The sequence below is a fragment of the Pseudophryne corroboree genome, chromosome 12 (genome assembly GCF_028390025.1).
Source record: "Pseudophryne corroboree isolate aPseCor3 chromosome 12, aPseCor3.hap2, whole genome shotgun sequence".
Classification (NCBI taxonomy): domain Eukaryota; kingdom Metazoa; phylum Chordata; class Amphibia; order Anura; family Myobatrachidae; genus Pseudophryne; species Pseudophryne corroboree.
The window spans coordinates 170,430,090-170,451,464 of NC_086455.1; the positions used below are offsets into that span (position 1 = coordinate 170,430,090).

At 49.1% G+C, this 21,375-nt stretch overlaps 1 protein-coding gene across 9 annotated transcripts in view; it reads right to left on the bottom strand.

Moving 5' to 3' along the window:
- Positions 1–21,375, bottom strand: part of KLC1 (kinesin light chain 1) — an 88,810-nt gene that overhangs the window by 37,054 nt on the left and 30,381 nt on the right. For all 9 annotated transcript variants that reach the window (XM_063948519.1, XM_063948517.1, XM_063948520.1 and 6 more), the window contains exons 2-4: positions 8,618–8,879; positions 7,777–8,007; positions 1,233–1,311 (exon numbers count right to left, since the gene is read on the bottom strand). In XM_063948519.1, coding sequence (XP_063804589.1) covers positions 1,233–1,311; positions 7,777–8,007; positions 8,618–8,878 — 571 coding nt within the window. In that variant the 5' untranslated portion in view covers position 8,879. The remainder of the gene's footprint in view (positions 1–1,232; positions 1,312–7,776; positions 8,008–8,617; positions 8,880–21,375) is intronic.

Below are 21,375 nucleotides of genomic sequence, written 5' to 3' on the forward strand. Positions count from 1 at the left end.
ACTGTACAGCCTGATGCCAGTAATGTGCCAATACAGCCTGATGCCAGTAATGTGCCAATACAGCCTGATGCCAGTAATGTGCCAATACAGCCTGACAGACTGTACAGCCTGATGCCAGTACTGTGCCAACACAGCCTGATAGACTGTACAGCCTGATGCCAGTAATGTGCCAACACAGCCTGATAGACTGTACAGCCTGATGCCAGTAATGTGCCAATACAGCCTGATGCCAGTAATGTGCCAACACAGCCTGATAGACTGTACAGCCTGATGCCAGTAATGTGCCAATACAGCCTGATGCCAGTAATGTGCCAATACAGCCTGATAGACTGTACAGCCTGATGCCAGTAATGTGCCAACACAGCCTGATAGACTGTACAGCCTGATGCCAGTAATGTGCCAATACAGCCTGATGCCAGTAATGTGCCAATACAGCCTGATAGACTGTACAGCCTGATGCCAGTAATGTGCCAACACAGCCTGATAGACTATGCAGCCTGATGCCAGTACTGTGCCAACACAGCCTGATAGACTGTACAGCCTGATGTCAGTAATGTGCCAACACAGCCTGATAGACTGTACAGCCTGATGCCAGTACTGTGCCAACACAGCCTGATAGACTGTACAGCCTTTAAGCACAATAAGTACAGCTGAATAAAAGCGTAGCATCTCGGACAGAACTTCATCAGGCTGAAGAAGTCTGCGGTCCTCTGGCCGCTGCCGAATTACAACTGCGCTCATTGCTCTAAGGCAGTGGTTTCCAAACATTTTTGAATCACGGCGCCCTAGAATATCAGAATTTTTTTCACGGCACCCCTAGGCCAAATATTTCTTATTGAGAAATTTAGAAAGAAATATTACATTAAGTAGATCGCGTTTATATGTCATCCTTAGGGTCAGGTGTGTGGTGAGGGACAAGATTTGCTTCTGTTTGGCCACATATTTTATGACTGGCAGCCACCAGCACTGGTTTTACCTATTATATTGACCATGAATAATTTGAATTGGTCCTGGACCACCAACCCAGGGCACCCCTGCAAGTGTCCCGAGGCACCCCAGGGAGCCACGGCACACAGTTTGGGAACCTCTGCTCTAAGGCTTAAATCATCTAAACATCCCTCCTACCTGTATGGATACAGAATTGTTAGGGTGAGAGTGAGACACATAATCAACAATTCATTAGGAAGTCCTGTTTGGAAGATAAAGTGCGCATGACATGTGACAGGACTTACTTCCTGGTCCTTGATCATCGTCATCATTAGGGAAGAGGTCATCCAAAGGCTCCTTAGAGGAATCGCTGTCTTTGTCATCCTGAAAGAGTAGATACCCCTGGTTAATTAAAAGAGAATTGAATCATCTGCTCAATGTACAGTACAACAAACTTGATTTACCTTTAGATTTAACCCAACGGAGAAAAAACAAAAACAAAAATAAAAAAACAAAGAAACATTAACACAATCTCGATGTAAAACATAGGGGGTGATTCAGACCTGATTGTAGATGTGATACATTTAGCACATCTACGATTAGATTCTCTGACATGCGGGGGGGGTTTAGGGTGACACCCTGCACGTAAAGCCCTACCCCCCCCCCCCCCCCCCCCACACACACACACACACACACAGGTGCAAAAACATCACATGGCGGCGATGCTTTCACACTCACCAAGTAGCTCGCTACCTGCGCTGGCAGGCGGCTAACCGCTGCATTCTTGGTCGTCACGCAACCGCCGCCCCCGCAACGGTCCAGACATGCCTGCATTGACCGGACCACGCCCCCCCCAATGGCGTCCTAACGCCGTTGGAAGGCCCCTCCCACCCCTCGGCCACCTCTGCCTGTGAATCAGGCAGAGGCATCGCACCAGTAAGATGCTTTCGCATCTCACTGGTTGCACAGGAGCAGTGTGTCCGCTGCACGAGCGCACTGCGTAAAGGGTTTCAGACTGCGATCGCTGTTGTAGCAGCGATGGCCTCTGTCACGCCAACAGCTTGGGAGCGGGAGACTGTTCAGATCAGGGGCTGCTTATAAAACAAGTGCGGATGATGATGGAGACCAGAATACAGTTGCCAACCTATGTGTGCTCTAAAGGCTTTGGCTGGAGATGTACTAAGTCTTGGAGATTGGAGAGAGATAAAGTATCAGCCAATCAGCTCTTAACTGCCATGCTATGGGCTGTGTTTGAAAAAAACTGACAGTGGGGAGCTGATTGGTTGGCATTTATCTCTCTCTACTTATCACTCTGGTAGACTTAGTACATCGGTGCTCAGGCTGCCTGTGCGGGGCACCACTATGAGGGAATGGATAATGTGGGACTGCTGTGCGGGGCACCACTATGTGGGAATGGATAATGTGGGACTGCTGTGCGAGGCACCACTATGAGGGAATGGATAATGTGGGACTGCTGTGCGGGGCACCACTATGAGGGAATGGATAATGTGGGGCTGCTGTGCAGGGCACCACTATGAGGGAATGGATAATGTGGGGCTGCTGTGCGGGGTACCACTATGAGGGAATGGATAATGTGGGACTGCTGTGCAGGGCACCACTATGAGGGAATGGATAATGTGGGACTGCTGTGCAGGGCACCACTATGAGGGAATGGATAATGTGGGACTGCTGTGCAGGGCACCACTATGAGGGAATGGATAATGTGGGACTGCTGTGCGAGGCACCACTATGTGGGAATGGATAATGTGGGACTGCTGTGCGGGGCACCACTATGAGGGAATGGATAATGTGGGACTGCTGTGCGGGGCACCACTATGAGGGAATGGATAATATGGGACTGCTGTGCGGGGCACCACTATGAGGGAATGGGTAATGTGGGGCTGCTGTGCGGGGCACCACTATGAGGGAATGGATAATGTGGGACTGCTGTGCGGGGCACCACTATGAGGGAATGGATAATGTGGGACTGCTGTGCGGGGCACCACTATGAGGGAATGGATAATGTGGGACTGCTGTGCGGGGCACCACTATGAGGGAATGGATAATGTGGGACTGCTGTGCGGGGCACCACTATGAGGGAATGGATAATGTGGGACTGCTGTGCGGGGCACCACTATGAGGGAATGGATAATGTGGGACTGCTGTGCGGGGCACCACTATGAGGGAATGGGTAATGTGGGGCTGCTGTGCGGGGCACCACTATGAGGGAATGGATAATGTGGGACTGCTGTGCGGGGCACCACTATGAGGGAATGGATAATGTGGGACTGCTGTGCGGGGCACCACTATGAGGGAATGGATAATGTGGGGCTGCTGTGCGGGGCACCACTATGAGGGAATGGATAATGTGGGACTGCTGTGCGGGGCACCACTATGAGGGAATGGATAATGTGGGACTGCTGTGCGGGGCACCACTATGAGGGAATGGATAATGTGGGACTGCTGTGCGGGGCACCACTATGAGGGAATGGATAATGTGGGACTGCTGTGCGGGGCACCACTATGAGGGAATGGATAATGTGGGACTGCTGTGCGGGGCACCACTATGAGGGAATGGATAATGTGGGACTGCTGTGCGGGGCACCACTATGAGGGAATGGATAATGTGGGGCTGCTGTGCGGGGCACCACTATGAGGGAATGGATAATGTGGGACTGCTGTGCGGGGCACCACTATGAGGGAATGGATAATGTGGGACTGCTGTGCGGGGCACCACTATGAGGGAATGGATAATGTGGGACTGCTGTGCGGGGCACCACTATGAGGGAATGAATAACGTGGGACTGCTGTGCGGGGCACCACTATTAAGGAACGGATAATGTGGGACTGCTGTGCAGGGCACCACTATGAGGGAATGGATAATGTGGGACTGCTGTGCGGGGCACCAGTATGAGGGAATGGATAATGTGGGACTGCTGTGCAGGGCACCACTATGAGGGAATGGATAATGTGGGACTGCTGTGCAGGGCACCACTATGAGGGAATGGATAATGTGGGACTGCTGTGCGGGGCACCACTATGAGGGAATGGATAATGTGGGACTGCTGTGCGGGGCACCACTATGAGGGAATGGATAATGTGGGACTGCTGTGCGGGGCACCACTATGAGGGAATGGATAATGTGGGGCTGCTGTGCGGGGCACCACTATGAGGGAATGGATAATGTGGGGCTGCTGTGCGGGGCACCACTATGAGGGAATGGATAATGTGGGACTGCTGTGCGGGGCACCACTATGAGGGAATGGATAATGTGGGACTGCTGTGCGGGGCACCACTATGAGGGAATGGATAATGTGGGACTGCTGTGCGGGGCATCACTATGAGGGAATGGATAATGTGGGACTGCTGTGCGGGGCACCACTATAAGGGAATGGATAATGTGGGACTGCTGTGCGGGGCACCACTATAAGGGAATGGATAATGTGGGACTGCTGTGCGGGGCACCACTATGAGGGAATGGATAATGTGGGGCTGCTGTGCGGGGCACCACTATGTGGGAATGGATAATGTGGGACTGCTGTGCGGGGCACCACTATGAGGGAATGGATAATGTGGGACTGCTGTGCGGGGCACCACTATGAGGGAATGGATAATGTGGGACTGCTGTGCGGGGCACCACTATGAGGGAATGGATAATGTGGGACTGCTGTGCGGGGCACCACTATGAGGGAATGGATAATGTGGGACTGCTGTGCGGGGCACCACTATGAGGGAATGGATAATGTGGGACTGCTGTGCGGGGCACCACTATGAGGGAATGGATAATGTGGGACTGCTGTGCGGGGCATCACTATGAGGGAATGGATAATGTGGGACTGCTGTGCGGGGCACCACTATGAGGGAATGGATAATGTGGGACTGCTGTGCGGGGCACCACTATGAGGGAATGGATAATGTGGGACTGCTGTGCGGGGCACCACTATGAGGGAATGAATAATGTGGGACTGCTGTGCGGGGCACCACTATGAGGGAATGGATAATGTGGGACTGCTGTGCGGGGCACCACTATGAGGGAATGAATAATGTGGGACTGCTGTGCGGGGCACCACTATGAGGGAATGGATAATGTGGGACTGCTGTGCAGGGCACCACTATGAGGGAATGGATAATGTGGGACTGCTGTGCGGGGCACCACTATGAGGGAATGGATAATGTGGGACTGCTGTGCGGGGCACCACTATGAGGGAATGGATAATGTGGGACTGCTGTGCGGGGCACCACTATGAGGGAATGGATAATGTGGGACTGCTGTGCAGGGCACCACTATGAGGGAATGGATAATGTGGGACTGCTGTGCGGGGCACCACTATGAGGGAATGGATAATGTGGGACTGCTGTGCGGGGCACCACTATGAGGGAATGGATAATGTGGGACTGCTGTGCGGGGCACCACTATGAGGGAATGGATAATGTGGGACTGCTGTGCAGGGCACCACTATGAGGGAATGGATAATGTGGGACTGCTGTGCGGGGCACCACTATGAGGGAATGGATAATGTGGGACTGCTGTGCGGGGCACCACTATGAGGGAATGGATAATGTGGGGCTGCTGTGCGGGGCACCACTATGAGGGAATGAATAATGTGGGAAGCTGTGCGGGGCACCACTATGAGGGAATGGATAATGTGGGACTGCTGTGCGGGGCACCACTATGAGGGAATGGATAATGTGGGAAGCTGTGCGGGGCACCACTATGAGGGAATGGATAATGTGGGACTGCTGTGCGGGGCACCACTATGAGGGAATGGATAATGTGGGGCTGCTGTGCGGGGCACCACTATGAGGGAATGGATAATGTGGGACTGCTGTGCGGGGCACCACTATGAGGGAATGGATAATGTGGGACTGCTGTGCAGGGCACCACTATGAGGGAATGGATAATGTGGGACTGCTGTGCGGGGCACCACTATGAGGGAATGGATAATGTGGGACTGCTGTGCGGGGCACCACTATGAGGGAATGAATAATGTGGGACTGCTGTGCGGGGCACCACTATGAGGGAATGAATAATGTGGGACTGCTGTGCGGGGCACCACTATGAGGGAATGGATAATGTGGGACTGCTGTGCAGGGCACCACTATGAGGGAATGGATAATGTGGGACTGCTGTGCGGGGCACCACTATGAGGGAATGGATAATGTGGGACTGCTGTGCAGGGCACCACTATGAGGGAATGGATAATGTGGGACTGCTGTGCGGGGCACCACTATGAGGGAATGGATAATGTGGGGCTGCTGTGCAGGGCACCACTATAAGGGAATGGATAATGTGGGACTGCTGTGCGGGGCACCACTATGAGGGAATGGATAATGTGGGGCTGCTGTGCGGGGCACCACTATGAGGGAATGAATAATGTGGGACTGCTGTGCAGGGCACCACTATGAGGGATGGATAATGTGGGACTGCTGTGCGGGGCACCACTATGAGGGAATGGATAATGTGGGACTGCTGTGCAGGGCACCACTATGAGGGAATGGATAATGTGGGACTGCTGTGCGGGGCACCACTATGAGGGAATGGATAATGTGGGGCTGCTGTGCAGGGCACCACTATAAGGGAATGGATAATGTGGGACTGCTGTGCGGGGCACCACTATGAGGGATGGATAATGTGGGGCTGCTGTGCAGGGCACCACTATGAGGGAATGGATAATGTGGGGCTGCTGTGCGGGGCACCACTATGAGGGAATGGATAATGTGGGGCTGCTGTGCAGGGCACCACTATGAGGGAATGGATAATGTGGGGCTGCTGTGCGGGGCACCACTATGAGGGAATGGATAATGTGGGACTGCTGTGCGGGGCACCACTATGAGGGAATGGGTAATGTGGGACTGCTGTGCGGGGCACCACTATGAGGGAATGGATAATGTGGGACTGCTGTGCGGGGCTTTTGGAATGACACATGGGGCATGTGCAAAAGACAAATGCACAGATATAAGAACACACTATCTTGCCATCAGCCCCTTAAATAGGAGCAACTTCTACGCCTCATTACTACATCACTCAGCTTCAGGTCCAACCCACTCACCTCCTGAAACAGATCATGCCGATAACTGCAGTTTACCACCTGCGATATACATCCATCTAACCACATATACAGGAGGGATTCATTCTAGGACTGTATATTAGTTGGTGTACACGGGTTCAGGACTGCTGCACATTGCTGCCTTCACAAAGTGACTCACGGGGGAGCTACCAGGGGGTATATTTACTAAGGTGCACGTTTACAGAGATGGTGATGTTTACCATAGCAACCAATCAGATTCTAGCCGTTATCTTCTAGAAGGTGCTAGATACATAAGTAGAATCTGATCGGTTGCTATGAGCAACATCTCCACTACTATAGACCTTCACCTTAGTAAATATACTCCCAGGATACAACCACAGCTTGAACACAGGGGTGCTGATACTGAGTGGGCATGGACGCATATGGAGAGATTCTGCATACAGCGCATGTGAAAATGCAAATTTGCGAAAATTTTTCGCATCTGTCCGTCGTGCGGAACTCCGACGCATCTGTCCGTCGTGCGGAACTCCGACGCATCTGTCCGTCGTGCGGAACTCCGACGCATCTGTCCGCCGTGCGGAACTCCGACGCATCTGTCCGCCGTGCGGAACTCCGACGCATCTGTCAGTGAAATTGGTTGCTTTGGGGTGGCAACAATGAAAGCGCATGGAATCGCCATGGTGACTGTTGCAGCAGCTGGCGCAGCACGGGTTTCCATTACAGGCGCACTAACCCTGCATTATAAGCCTAGGTGAACAATCTAAAATAAAAAGCATATCCACAAAAATAGTAAAAAAAAACAAAAAAAAAAGCTACGTACCGATGGAGAAATATCATCATCATATTTTTTCAGCTGATTCATGAACTCTAGATGTTTCTTCTCCTCCTCTAGTTGGGCCACGGACTGTTCGCTCCTCTGAAGTTTCTGCTGAGTGTTGGCCAGCTCATCCCGCAGCCACTGGTTCTCCTGGCACAGCCGGCGGACCTGAGCCCTAAGTTTCTGCTTCTCAGACTCTACTGCATTCAAGTGGTTGGATAAGGCCATCATCACCTGCGGAAACAAGCGCCAGAGTCACACGGCGCCGGCTGCAGTATTGCGCTACGCGGGGATAACACTTGTAGCGATAAACACAAATAATAGCGAATACAAGTGTGTTCCAGACACTGTGCTCTTATCGCCATGCAATAATCCCAGAGGAATTTCAGCATCTGCAGTTTTTTCCTATTTGGGGTTTTTTTTTCCTTTGCAGGATTATCTGTGAGGTTTTTTCTATTATTAAAATGTTTTAATACTTTATATATTATTATTATTATTATTATTATTATAATAATGTATACAAAAAGGGCACCTAGAACTCAAAACGTAAACTATATACAGTGGAAGAGCTACAAGGTGTCGTCACGAGGAGAAATTTTATTCTATGCACACCAGACTTCCTGTCTGCAAGCTATCTCAAAATGGCTGTAGTTCAAAATGGCCGATCGCACGCATCCCAACCCTCTTCACACAGTAGGACTTTAAATATAGACAGATGTCAATGTTTCAGTACAGCTTTCAGGTCAGATACAAGTATACCTTTTCAGGATGGTGCCAGCTCAGCTATATTCTACAAACGCATTTTGGAATTGCATTTTGGCAAGGTAGTACACGTCAGAATTACCTGTGCTTCGCTAAGACCAAGCTCCAGCATCTCCAGAGACTTGCGGATCATGGTGGATTTCTCTTCCACCAGGTTGCTTTCGTCATCTTTTTTCAAACACTTCAAGGTTTCCAGTAGGCTCTGCAAGATGGAATTGTGCTCATTTTTCAGGGCCTCCAGGCCCTGGATCACCTGCTTGGTCTTAGAAATGATCTCATCCTGGGTGAGTTTCTCCAACTTGTCTTCCTTCAGAAACACCATTGTGGACATGTTGTCATACATTCTGCAAAGAAACAAATGATATAGGTCACTAATTGTAAGTATTCACTGTGACACTCTCCACTAACCATAGTCAACATTATAATGTGCTCAGCACCTAGGATGGACAGATCATACGACTACAATTAGCCTTTCAGTCCCCTCCATAAGAGGCTTGGAGAGTAGCCCAAAATGTGTACAGAGCAGGTGGCCTGGTAAACGGAAGTCCACACTGCACCTGTTGTCCAATACCACCAAACAGAGATGCAGTAAGAGTACGGCCAATGGACCTGCATACAACACCACCACCACACAGAGATGCAGTAAGAGTACGGCCAATGGGCCTGCATACAATACCACCACACAGAGATGCAGTAAGAGTACGGCCAATGGGCCTGCATACAACACCACCACACAGAGATGCAGTAAGAGTACGGCCAATGGGCCTGCATACAACACCACCACACAGAGATGCAGTAAGAGTACGGCCAATGGGCCTGCATACAATACCACCACACAGAGATGCAGTAAGAGTACGGCCAATGGGCCTGCATACAATACCACCACCACACAGAGATGCAGTAAGAGTACGGCCAATGGGCCTGCATACAATACCACCACACAGAGATGCAGTAAGAGTACGGCCAATGGGCCTGCATACAATACCACCACCACACAGATGCAGTAAGAGTACGGCTAATGGGCCTGCATACAATACCACCACACAGAGATGCAGTAAGAGTACGGCCAATGGGCCTGCATACAATACCACCACCACCACACAGAGATGCAGTAAGAGTACGGCCAATGGGCCTGCATACAACACCACCACACAGAGATGCAGTAAGAGTACGGCCAATGGGCCTGCATACAACACCACCACACAGAGATGCAGTAAGAGTACGGCCAATGGGCCTGCATACAATACCACCACACAGAGATGCAGTAAGAGTACGGCCAATGGGCCTGCATACAATACCACCACCACACAGAGATGCAGTAAGAGTACGGCCAATGGGCCTGCATACAACACCACCACACAGAGATGCAGTAAGAGTACGGCCAATGGGCCTGCATACAGGGCATAAGTGACAAAATGGACAACGAGGGCTGCCAGAGTACTGGAAACGTAACTATGACTGTCATTAGGTCGACACTGTTGGTCGACAGGGTTGCTAGGCCAACATGCTCTATAGGTGGACAGACATGTGATAGGTTGATATGAAAAAAAGGTCAACATGAGTTTTTCACAATTTTTATTTAATTTTTTCAACTTGTTCATACTTTGCGATCCACGTGGACTACCATTGGGAATAGTAAACTGCGCAGAGCGCAGCAAGGCGCCTTGCCTGAAGTTGCGAGCCATGCGAGGGGACACGGTGCACTAATCAGGGTTCTCAGTCACTCTATGAAGAAAACACCAAAAAAATGAAAATGTCGACCTAAAGATCAAGTCAACCTAGCAACCCTGTCGACCTACTGCATGTCGACCAATAGTGGTCGACCTAATGACTGTTGACCTAAGTGTGGTTGACCCAACGACCCATACCCCTATGTACTACCCACTGTTCGTCATTGGTGATAGGAACAGGCGGAGAAAAAGGTTTGTGGAAGGAAGATGGAAAAATAGACAATGGGGCACTAGGGAAAGATAACAAGAGTGATCAGGTGCTGCTGTATGCTTGTCATTAATGGGTTAGGCTTCATCATGAATACTTCTATTAGGGCAGGAGGGAGAGAGAGAGAGAGAGAGAGAGAGAGAGAGAGAGAGAGAGGGAGAGAATGTTCTTTATTTTGCAATAGGAAACCAGTAATGAGGAAACGAGTGGTTTTAGTCACGCTGGAAGAAACGGAGAAGTAATGATGACCATCTGTCTCTGACAAGGAACTTACATTTCTGGAATCACTAGTGACTATGCACTTTACACCAGAAATCATCAGAAGTTTACTTTATATGTCTTTAGATTACAATGCTTAGAAGAGAATCAGAAAGAGAGAAACTCCTGACGTCTCATGGTGTATTTACCGTGTTGAAGTTAGACCTAGAACATAACTGCACTAGTATTGTGGAGCAGTCATATGCTGGGTCACCTCAGCCCACCCCGCTCCGCCTCGCCCAGCACTGCAGGGTTCTCCCCTCCCGTTCCGTCTGCACACGTCACAGAAGACAGCCGGTGGTGGAGACGGGATGGCGTTGTGCTTCCATCTGAGGACATACATTAGCTGTTCATTATATAGATCATTTGAGAATATATGTGTGAACAAAAAATGAGAATCTAAAGCGCTCAGACTAGGAAATAACCCAGCTGCATAGGTAATAAGGCGGCGCTATAAGGCGGCGTATTAGGACGATCATCTCCGTGAACGGTAGCGGATTTAAAAGTAGTTCAATTCCAGCTTTTGTTCTTTAGTTATATGGCACCAACCTATACAAATCGCTGTGCGAGCAAAAGATGTTTAATAGTTTCTATTAATCTATTTTCCATACAAGTGTCCATTCCAATACAAAGGTACATACCAAATCCATGCAGATGGGTCCCTGGTCAGTTTCACACCGCGGCCTCAATGCTTACCACTGAGCCACCCAGGGGCGGTTTATGGGCCTAATTCAGACCTGTTCGCTCGCTATGGGTTTTCTGCAGTTCTGCGTTCGCATAGTCGCCGCCCATAGGGGAGTGTATTTTAGCTGTGCAAGTGTGCGATCGCATGTGTAGCAGAACTGTAAAAACAGATCTTGTGCAGTCTCTGCGCAGCCCAGGACTTACTCAGCCGCTGCGATCACATCAGCCTGTCCGGGAACGGAATTGACGTCAGACACCCGCCCTGCAAACGCTTGTACACGCCTGCATTTTTCCAACCACTCCCAGAAAATGGTCAGGTGCCGCCCACAAACGCCCTCTTCCTGTCAATCTCCTTGCGATCACCCGTGCGAATGGATCCTTCACACACACCCATCGCTGAGCGGCGATCTGCTTTGTACCCCTGCAACGCGCCTGTGCATTGCGGTGCATACTCATGCGCAGTTTAGACCTGGTCGTCGACTGTCCGAAAACGCAGCCTAGCGATCAGGTCTGAATTAAGCCCTATGGGGGTCATTTCGAGTTGATCGCTCGCTAGCTACTTTTAGCAGCCGTGCAAACGCATAGTCGCCGCCCACAGGGGAGTGTGCGAAGGCGTGTGCAGCCGAGCGGGATGAAAACGTTTTTTGCAGTTCCTGAGTAGCTCTGAACTTACTCAGCCGCTGCGATCACTTCAGCCTGTCCGGTCCCGGAATTGATGTCAGACACCCGCCCTGCAAACGCTTGGACACGCCTGTGTTTTTCCAGACACTCCCAGAAAACGGTCAGTTGACATCCACAAACGCCTTCTTCCTGTCAATCTCCTTGCTATCGGCTGTGCGAATGGATTCTTCGTTAAATCCATCACCCAGCAACGATCCGCTGTGTACTCGTACGACGCGCCTGTGCATTGCGGTGCATATGCAAGCGCAGTAGTAACCTGTTCGATCAGGTCAGAATGACCCCCTATGAGAGGAGGGGGACCGTGTGCAGACTCCAGCTGGGCCCCTCCTCTCCACGGTAAAGTAGTCTCTGGCACGGTGCCGGAGTTTACTGCGCATGCGCAGGTCTCTGGCCGGGAGACAAGTTTCACACTGCACATGTGCGGTAGCCATTTTGGGTATGATTTTTGCCGCGACTGTTGTGGCTTCAGCGCCTGTCACGGGACACCGGAAAGGTGAGCATTAAAACACCATGGGTGCAATGTGTGTGGTGGGGCCCCACTGGACCCGGGGGCCGTGTGCACCGCACGCATTACACCCATTAAAGAAACGCCAGTGGAGCCACCCACATATTTGTCTAGATCAGCGGTAGGCAACCTATGGCACTCCAGCGGCTGTGTGAACTACACATCCCAGCATGTCTTAGCAGCAAAACTATGTCAGGGCATGCTGGGATGTGTAGTTCCACGGCAGCTGGAGTGCCACAGATTACGCTAACATGTACGCCACAGCATGAGAACAAGGATCTATAATAAATCTCTCTACAGAGACTGTCCCTCGGTGGTTCCCAGAGAGTGGCAGGTCAGTTGCCCCGCCAGGCAGTAGATAGGCTAGGCACACACCCCGTAAACTAAAAGACATCTGCAAGTAACAATATACAGATGTATCCTCATACAGTATTGCTGCAGTCGCACCAAACATCCCTTCTCGGCACGCCAAGCCTTGTGCGACACATACAATGCAACAAAACTGCACTGATTCATTTGATATGCAACACTTGTATATCTGTGTGCGACTGCGTCTGAACCTGTATACAAAGTGCTACAATGCAGCGGCTTCTTCTCACCGCTACTTACAAAGTGCACAAACAGAAACCAGGCAGAAAACTAATAGCTCACAACAAGGCAGAGCGAGCCATCGAAACATTGCTGTAGATACAGTCATCGGCTCTGGTGCAATTCCTAAGTACACAGCACTGCTCAGACATTCCCTTCAACAAGACCAATCGCTCTGCTCTGGGATAGATTCAGAACAGCACATACACAGCACACACACACAGCACACACACACACACATACACAGCACGCACATACACAGCACACACACACACACATACACAGCACGCACACAGCACACACACACACACATACACAGCACACACACACACACACAGCACATACACAGCACACACACACACACACACATACACAGCACACACACACACACACACATACACAGCACGCACATACACAGCACATACACAGCACATACACACAGCACACACACACAGCACACACACACACACATACACAGCACACACACACACACACACACACATACACAGCACGCACATACACAGCACATACACACAGCACACACACACAGCACACACACACACACATACACAGCACGCACATACACAGCACGCACACACACAGCACACACACATACACAGCACATACACAGCACACACACACAGCACACACACACAGCACACACACACACACATACACAGCACGCACATACACAGCACATACACAGCACATACACAGCACACACACACACACACACACAGCACGCACATACACATACACAGCACATACACAGCACACACACACACACACACACACACACACATACACAGCACGCACATACACAGCACATACACAGCACACACACAGCACACACACAGCTGTCCCTGGTCAAATAATGAATGTTCATTAAGAGTTTCTTATTTTTCTTTTAAGGGTGTGTACAATGAACACTGCAATAGATGTTACCAGTAAAAGAGGTGGTGTAATCTGCTTTGGCATGGTAGCAGGAGAGGGATCTTCAAATGGCCCTCCTGCAGCTTCCGCCCGGCTCCGGCCGTGATTCTGGAAGCTGACAGTGTGCGCAGTGTCCAATTCCCCCGGTATTTTACAAACGTGAAAAACTCCTCCAAAATGCTGGGGATAAAACTCGCAGGGAGAGCGGTTACCGCTATGAGTTTCACTTAGTACATAGCGGGGATATTTTCATTAAAAATTAATATAGGCACCTTAAGCAACAATATATTTTCCTAATCAATTAAACAGCAAATGTTCTACTGTACCTCATTTTACACAACATTTTAAAAACTGTCTTTTAATAAGATAAAAACATTTCTTCTATTTAAGATCTACTTCTATTTTTACATATTCCCTATATAGTAAGGAAAATACCCGAGAAGGTAATGAGAAATGTTGCTCATGGAATGAATCCTATTTGTAATTATTAAATGTTTGTTGGTTTAGGGACAGAGCAACTATTTTGTCATTACGCAGCATTTTATACAGACGAGTGTCCCTTCGAGTATAGAGTATATAGAGTATAAAGCAGCCGGAACGTTGGAACGTCCACGTCAGCGCAGAATATGTAGTTATCTGGTGGGAGACTGTGACTGGTCCTCTGGACATTCCTGGTAAGAGGCCACATGCATGTGAAGATTGTTCCTGAATCTGGCACTTACGCCTGGAGATGCGGGGCGGATTAATGTAGGCGGAGTACAGTCACAAAGACGCATATATGCCTGTCAACGTCCGTATGATCTGCGGCAGTCCGAGGGCCACTCTGTATCAGGCTCAAGGTGTCCCGATCTCTATAAATTCTCAGCGTAATTGAATTATTGTAGCGCAGCAGAAGCAGCCATTTTCTTTATTGGATAATAATTGATGAGGCACATCACTGGGACGCCACAAGCCACTAGTAATCAATATTCGCAGTGACCTATAGCAGCCATGAGAGAGCCGAATACCTCTTCATTAGGATATAGTGACAGCTTCTTCTCACTGTTATTTCAGCCCATAAAATATCAGCCCCTGCTATGTATCACCGTAACATAGTAATGTGTGTAAATCCTGCCATAACGACTGCGTTGCAAGAAAAAAAAATATTATTGTATTATATAATGATTGAAAAACTAATTTCACTTCTAAAATGCTCAGAAAGAAAAGAAATGCCACATTGCATAATCACTTGGGGAACCTCAAACTAGGGGGCAATTCACTTGTTTTGCCTCGTGGCTGCCACTAGATGGCGCCCGATGGAGCGATTCAATTGTTGCTCCATTTGGGGACTTGACGCCTCACAAAGTGGTGCGGCAATACTCAGCTAAACCCGGTCTTGTCGCCTCCTGAGGTGGAGTGGCTAAACCCGGTCTTGTCTCCTCCTTAGGTGGTCCGGCAATACTCAGCTAAACCCGGTCTTGACGCCTCTTGAGGAGGTGCGGCTATACCCGATCTTGACCACTCCCGAGGTGGAGCAGCCATATGCGGCTAAACCCGGTCTCTTGTGGTGGAGCAGCCAAACCCGGTCTGTCACATCCTGAGCTGGAGCGGCCATACGTGGCTAAACTCTATTTGAGCATGACAAACGCAATTAATTAATGGGTGCAGGGAACAAATGAATTGCTCCAGCTGAATTGCCCTATAGGAAACCACCACTATTACCCACAGAATGAAATGTTCTTATTATCGCCACCAGAAAAGGAAAAGGCAGAACCCAACGATCAGGAGCAAAGACATTTAGAGCCTGATTCTGAGGCAGAAGCTGCATTTTCTGTGTGTGCGTCTTCTGCCAGTGCCAAAACCCATCCTGGTGTACCAGTGTGCTCCTGAGCGTGCAAAGACTGAGACGCCCACTCAGAGCGTCTTCAGGCGATGACGTAACCATCGGTCGCACAATAGAATCTTGCAGCGGCCCCGTGCTAGGTGCAGATTCTCCGTCAGAGTACGGCCTCCAATGTGAGCAATAATGCGTCTGAGTTCACAACCACTTCCGTGACATGACCACAGCACTCCCATAAGTTGGACCACCTCCGTGCACCAGCATAACCACCTTCCCGTCACAACCAAAAATACACTTTTAAGAGATTTCTGAGACTGTGCGTCTCATATGTACCCGTATATATGATGCATGTGCCGGAGAAAGGAAAACAAAACAAACATCAACAAAAATCAGGCCCTGAGTGATAGACACGGCAATGGACTAGAAAATAAGAACCAGATATATCTGCACATTATGCATAAATGTTCCTATGACCTTTGCGCTACTCTCCATATATACCAAAGAGTCCACCAATACTCAGAACACTCAAACAGTAATGTGAGGGAACACAAAGTATACTGTGCAATGATACAGCAAAACAACCATATACATGTCGGTCGTAATTATTTGGGGACTATTGTGGACCTATGCCTGGAGTAAAACATCCGAACATAAGAGGACTAGAGCATTGTACGTTTCACCTGAACTATTTATCTGGTCCACATATAAAAATATCACTTTTGGGGGGAAATTATCACAATATTAGGCACTTGTTATTTCTCCAAGATATTTACATTAATGTGAATAATCACATATTACCCTATATAGCAATACTTCCTTAACAATCTGCATGTGAGACCTCACTGGGGCAAGTATCTCATTACTGAATAACTTACTGGATAATGTCAACAGACCATGTATGGATCAATAACGATCAATGGTCATTTCAGAGCGAGCCCTGTAGGCCTTTATTTCAATCACCGCTGCACACACACCAGCAGACACACACAGGCCTGTAACAGAGATCCATACATCCTGCAGCCTGACCAGAAGGGCCGTAAATGTGTCACCAGAGTGACACGCACATATAACAGACTTAACTATGGCACATTGCTTCCAGCTGTAGGTACTTCCTCTACTGGGCTGATGGTAACTACTGCAATATAGTCAATGGTGAGGTCACACAAACACTTATTCAGCATTCGACCAATTAAAGCGCTTAAGCGATATTTGCAGCATTTTACCCTGGGATCTGGTGACTGGTCCACTTTAAATAATGCACTATGGACCCATTTCAGAGATGGACAAAAATCGCCGCTGCGTACAATGTGATATTATGGTAATGCCACAGGAGGCATCTAAGGGGAAAAGACACCTCTTTCCGGCATCGCCCTAAGACGCACCAAGAAATCATCGGCGAGACCATTGCCCATCTGAGTAACCCCTGAGGTTCCTCAGATTGGTCCTTGCAGCTCTGTAACAGAGGCCAGGTAGTATGCGTTGGTAGACACAGACCCTGGCTTCAGCACCGCCCTTAAACGGACACAGCCGGTCAATGAGACTGCAGTGGCGCTGCACGCGACGACGCTGGACCCATACTGCACAAGCAGAGGCTGCCCGCCATCAGGTGAGTGTACATATATAAACTAGGCAAGCTGCATATACACCACAGCAGGAGAACGCTTTCCAGCTTCTTATCATACGCTGTAAAACTGTGGAAACAGCCACAGAAAGTATAAAGCAATTACAAATGATCTAACCTTCCACAAGAAAATGAATGAAGTTGTTAGAAAAACAGGCAGAGAACTGCGACCACGTTCCTACATGAAAGGGAGGCACCGGATTATTACCCGCGGACAATCACCTTTTCCATACAGACAGACATGCCAAGTTCAGCAGCGATGTACTGGAGACCATCCGCCCTTTCATGAAATAGCCGATCAGCTACTCCGAACCAGAGCCAAGAGAGGGCCTACACTGGATGTCATTATTAGTATGAAGTCAAATACAATATTCATCTCTAATACAGTACAAATAAAAGGCAGGCCGCTTCAAAAATAGGTTAAAAAAGAACAAAAAAAGGCTCATCCAAGCACACACAAGCAATAACAATCACACGATGTTGCCAGCAGAGTCCCTACAGCTTAGTGGCTCCCATGAAACAGGGGGTGTATTTATTTAGTAACAGTTTCTTATATAGCGCAGCAAATTCCGTTGAGCTTTACAATTGGAAACACCAGTGATAAAACAAAAGTGGGTAATAACAGCCAGACATAGGGGTATATTCAATTGATGTCGGATCGGATCCGACATCTCAGTATTCAATGAGCGGCCAAATCCGACAGGATTTGTCCGTTCCCGAAAATGCCAATCCAACTTTTTTAGAAGTCGGATTGACAATGTCGGAAACGGGGCTAAAACCTGTGGATTTGTCCGCAGTTCCGACAAAAAACGTGGATCTGCGGCTATACCGCCGATCCATGTGTTTCCCGACAAGTCGGAATTGCCAACTTGCCGGACAAATGGCAAGGGGATTGAATAGGTCGGAACAGTTTCCAACCTAAAAGAGTCGGAAACTGACGTCTTTCTGACAAGACGGCAGTTCCGACTACAATTGAATACCACAGAGGTAGAAAGGCCCTGCTCGCAAGCTTACTATATAAATTCTGGTGTTCAAAGCACCTATCTGACACCACCCGGCATCAACATGGTCTGACATAAAGGACCATCTTCTCTCAGATTACACGTACACCAATATCAGGTGGTCAGGAGCAGAATATACAGAAGAGAGCGCAGAACAAATTGTAGATTTAAAGCAGCAATTACACAATTTATTCTTTTATTGAATGTATCTATCCTGCTACTAAATCACTATATACAGCTGAATCTCTGGGGAACACACAACTATTACTGACACAGGGGAAACTGATCTCGGTAGGACTTGTGAAGGTGATGAGCAAGAGGGGGGAGGGATATCGCAACGCACTCAGTAAACACAATGGGGTCAATTCAATTTGCCGACAGTATTGAATAGCTATTCAATAGAGCGCCATGTGACACTTAATTGTTCTGATTTCTTCTCGCGCTCCCAGGGGGTGCGACAGAAATTCGACAAAAGTGCTGGCGCGCGGCCGGCGCAATGCTGATTCTGTCGGGAATCAGCATCGCGCCGGGCAGTTAAGTCGGGGAATGCCCGTTCTCCCGACAAATCAACCTGTTAAGTCCGGGAGAACGGGCATTCGCCGACTTAACATTGAGCAGAAATTAATAGCGCCGGGAGCTAATTGCCGGCAAATTGAATTGACCCCGTTGGGTCTAATTCTGAGTCGCAAGCAATAAGAGGGGAACGATTTCTTGCTACAGTGCGTGCACAAAACTCGCTAAAAACTCACACAGCAATGTTGTATTGGGCGATGACTATGCAGACACTGAGATCCACCTTCTTATGGCTGTGTCCTGCGAGAAACGTCTAATTAGGGGCTGTTCTGAACCTAGCAAGGGGCAGGGGCAAGTTCTGACTCACATTTGGCTACGACCTTGTTAGGGAAACTCTATTTATAGGGGCACAACCGGAGCTTATATTCCCATAGTCAAATAACGCACCACTCCCAAGTACTAATTGCCAAAACCATCTCTCCATAGCAACCTCTCCTGTAATGAATGTACACTCAGCAGACATTGGGCCTGATGGCTGGTACTGTGCGCACACGCCGGCCCCGGAGTACGGGTCTGCAACTTCAGTCGCACTACAGCATCAAACTGTCAGTGATGGACAATCTGATGGCGTTTGATGCGGCGACGTGTTCTGCTTCCCAAAACAGATGTATGGGAGGAACTGGGCCAAGATCTCCGTCCAAGGATGTCGATTTCCTGGCCTCTCGGTAGGACCTGCAGCGGATGGTTTGCACCGACCCGATGGTTCACGCAGCCGGCCGATGGTGCCGCAGATGAAACGATGCTGTGTTCTAGGAAGCAGCTTGGGGCATAATTCATTAGGACTTGCAAATGCAAAGCTGCTCGCAGTTTTGCAAATCCGTTTTGCACAAGCGCAGTCCCCGATCAGGAAACTGCGCTAAGGATCACATTAGTGATCCTTAATGAATCAGGCCCTCAGATCAGTAATGCATGCAGTGAGGCCCCCTGCTGCATTACCATATCAGTGCTATCACTGCTGCTTCTGAATCAGGCCGTCAGATCAGTAATGCATGCAGTAAGTGTGAGGCCCCCTGCTGCATTACCATATCAGTGCAATCACTGCTGCTTCTGAATCAGACCGTCAGATCAGTAATGCATGCAGTAAGCGTGAGGCCCCCTGCTGCATTATCATATCAGTGCTATCACTGCTGCTTCTGAATCAGACCGTCAGATCAGTAATGCATGCAGTAAGCGTGAGGCCCCCTGCTGCATTACCATATCAGTGCTATCACTGCTGCTTCTGAATCAGACCGTCAGATCAGTAATGCATGCAGTGAGGCCCCCTGCTGCATTACCATATCAGTGCTATCACTGCTGCTTCTGAATCAGACCGTCAGATCAGTAATGCATGTAGTAAGCGTGAGGCCCCCCTGCTGCATTACCATATCAGTGCTATCACTGCTGCTTCTGAATCAGACCGTCAGATCAGTAATGCATGTAGTAAGCGTGAGGCCCCCTGCTGCATTACCATATCAGTGCTATCACTGCTGCTTCTGAATCAGGCCGTCAGATCAGTAATGCATGCAGTAAGTGTGAGGCCCCCTGCTGCATTACCATATCAGTGCTATCACTGCTGCTTCTGAATCAGACCGTCAGATCAGTAATGCATGTAGTAAGCGTGAGGCCCCTGCTGCATTACTATATCAGTGCTATCACTGCTGCTTCTGAATCAGGTCGTCAGATCAGTAATGCATGCAGTGAGGCCCCCTGCTGCATTACCATATCAGTGCAATCACTGCTGCTTCTGAATCAGACCGTCAGATCAGTAATGCATGCAGTAAGTGTGAGGCCCCCTGCTGCATTACCATATCAGTGCTATCACTGCTGCTTCTGAATCAGACCGTCAGATCAGTAATGCATGCAGTAAGTGTGAGGCCCCCTGCTGCATTACCATATCAGTGCTATCACTGCTGCTTCTGAATCAGACCGTCAGATCAGTAATGCATGCAGTAAGCGTGAGGCCCCCTGCTGCATTACTATATCAGTGCTATCACTGCTGCTTCTGAATCAGACCGTCAGATCAGTAATGCATGCAGTAAGTGTGAGGCCCCCTGCTGCATTACCATATCAGTGCTATCACTGCTGCTTCTGAATCAGACCGTCAGATCAGTAATGCATGCAGTAAGTGTGAGGCCCCCTGCTGCATTACTATATCAGTGCTATCACTGCTGCTTCTGAATCAGACCGTCAGATCAGTAATGCATGCAGTAAGCGTGAGGCCCCCTGCTGCATTACCATATCAGTGCTATCACTGCTGCTT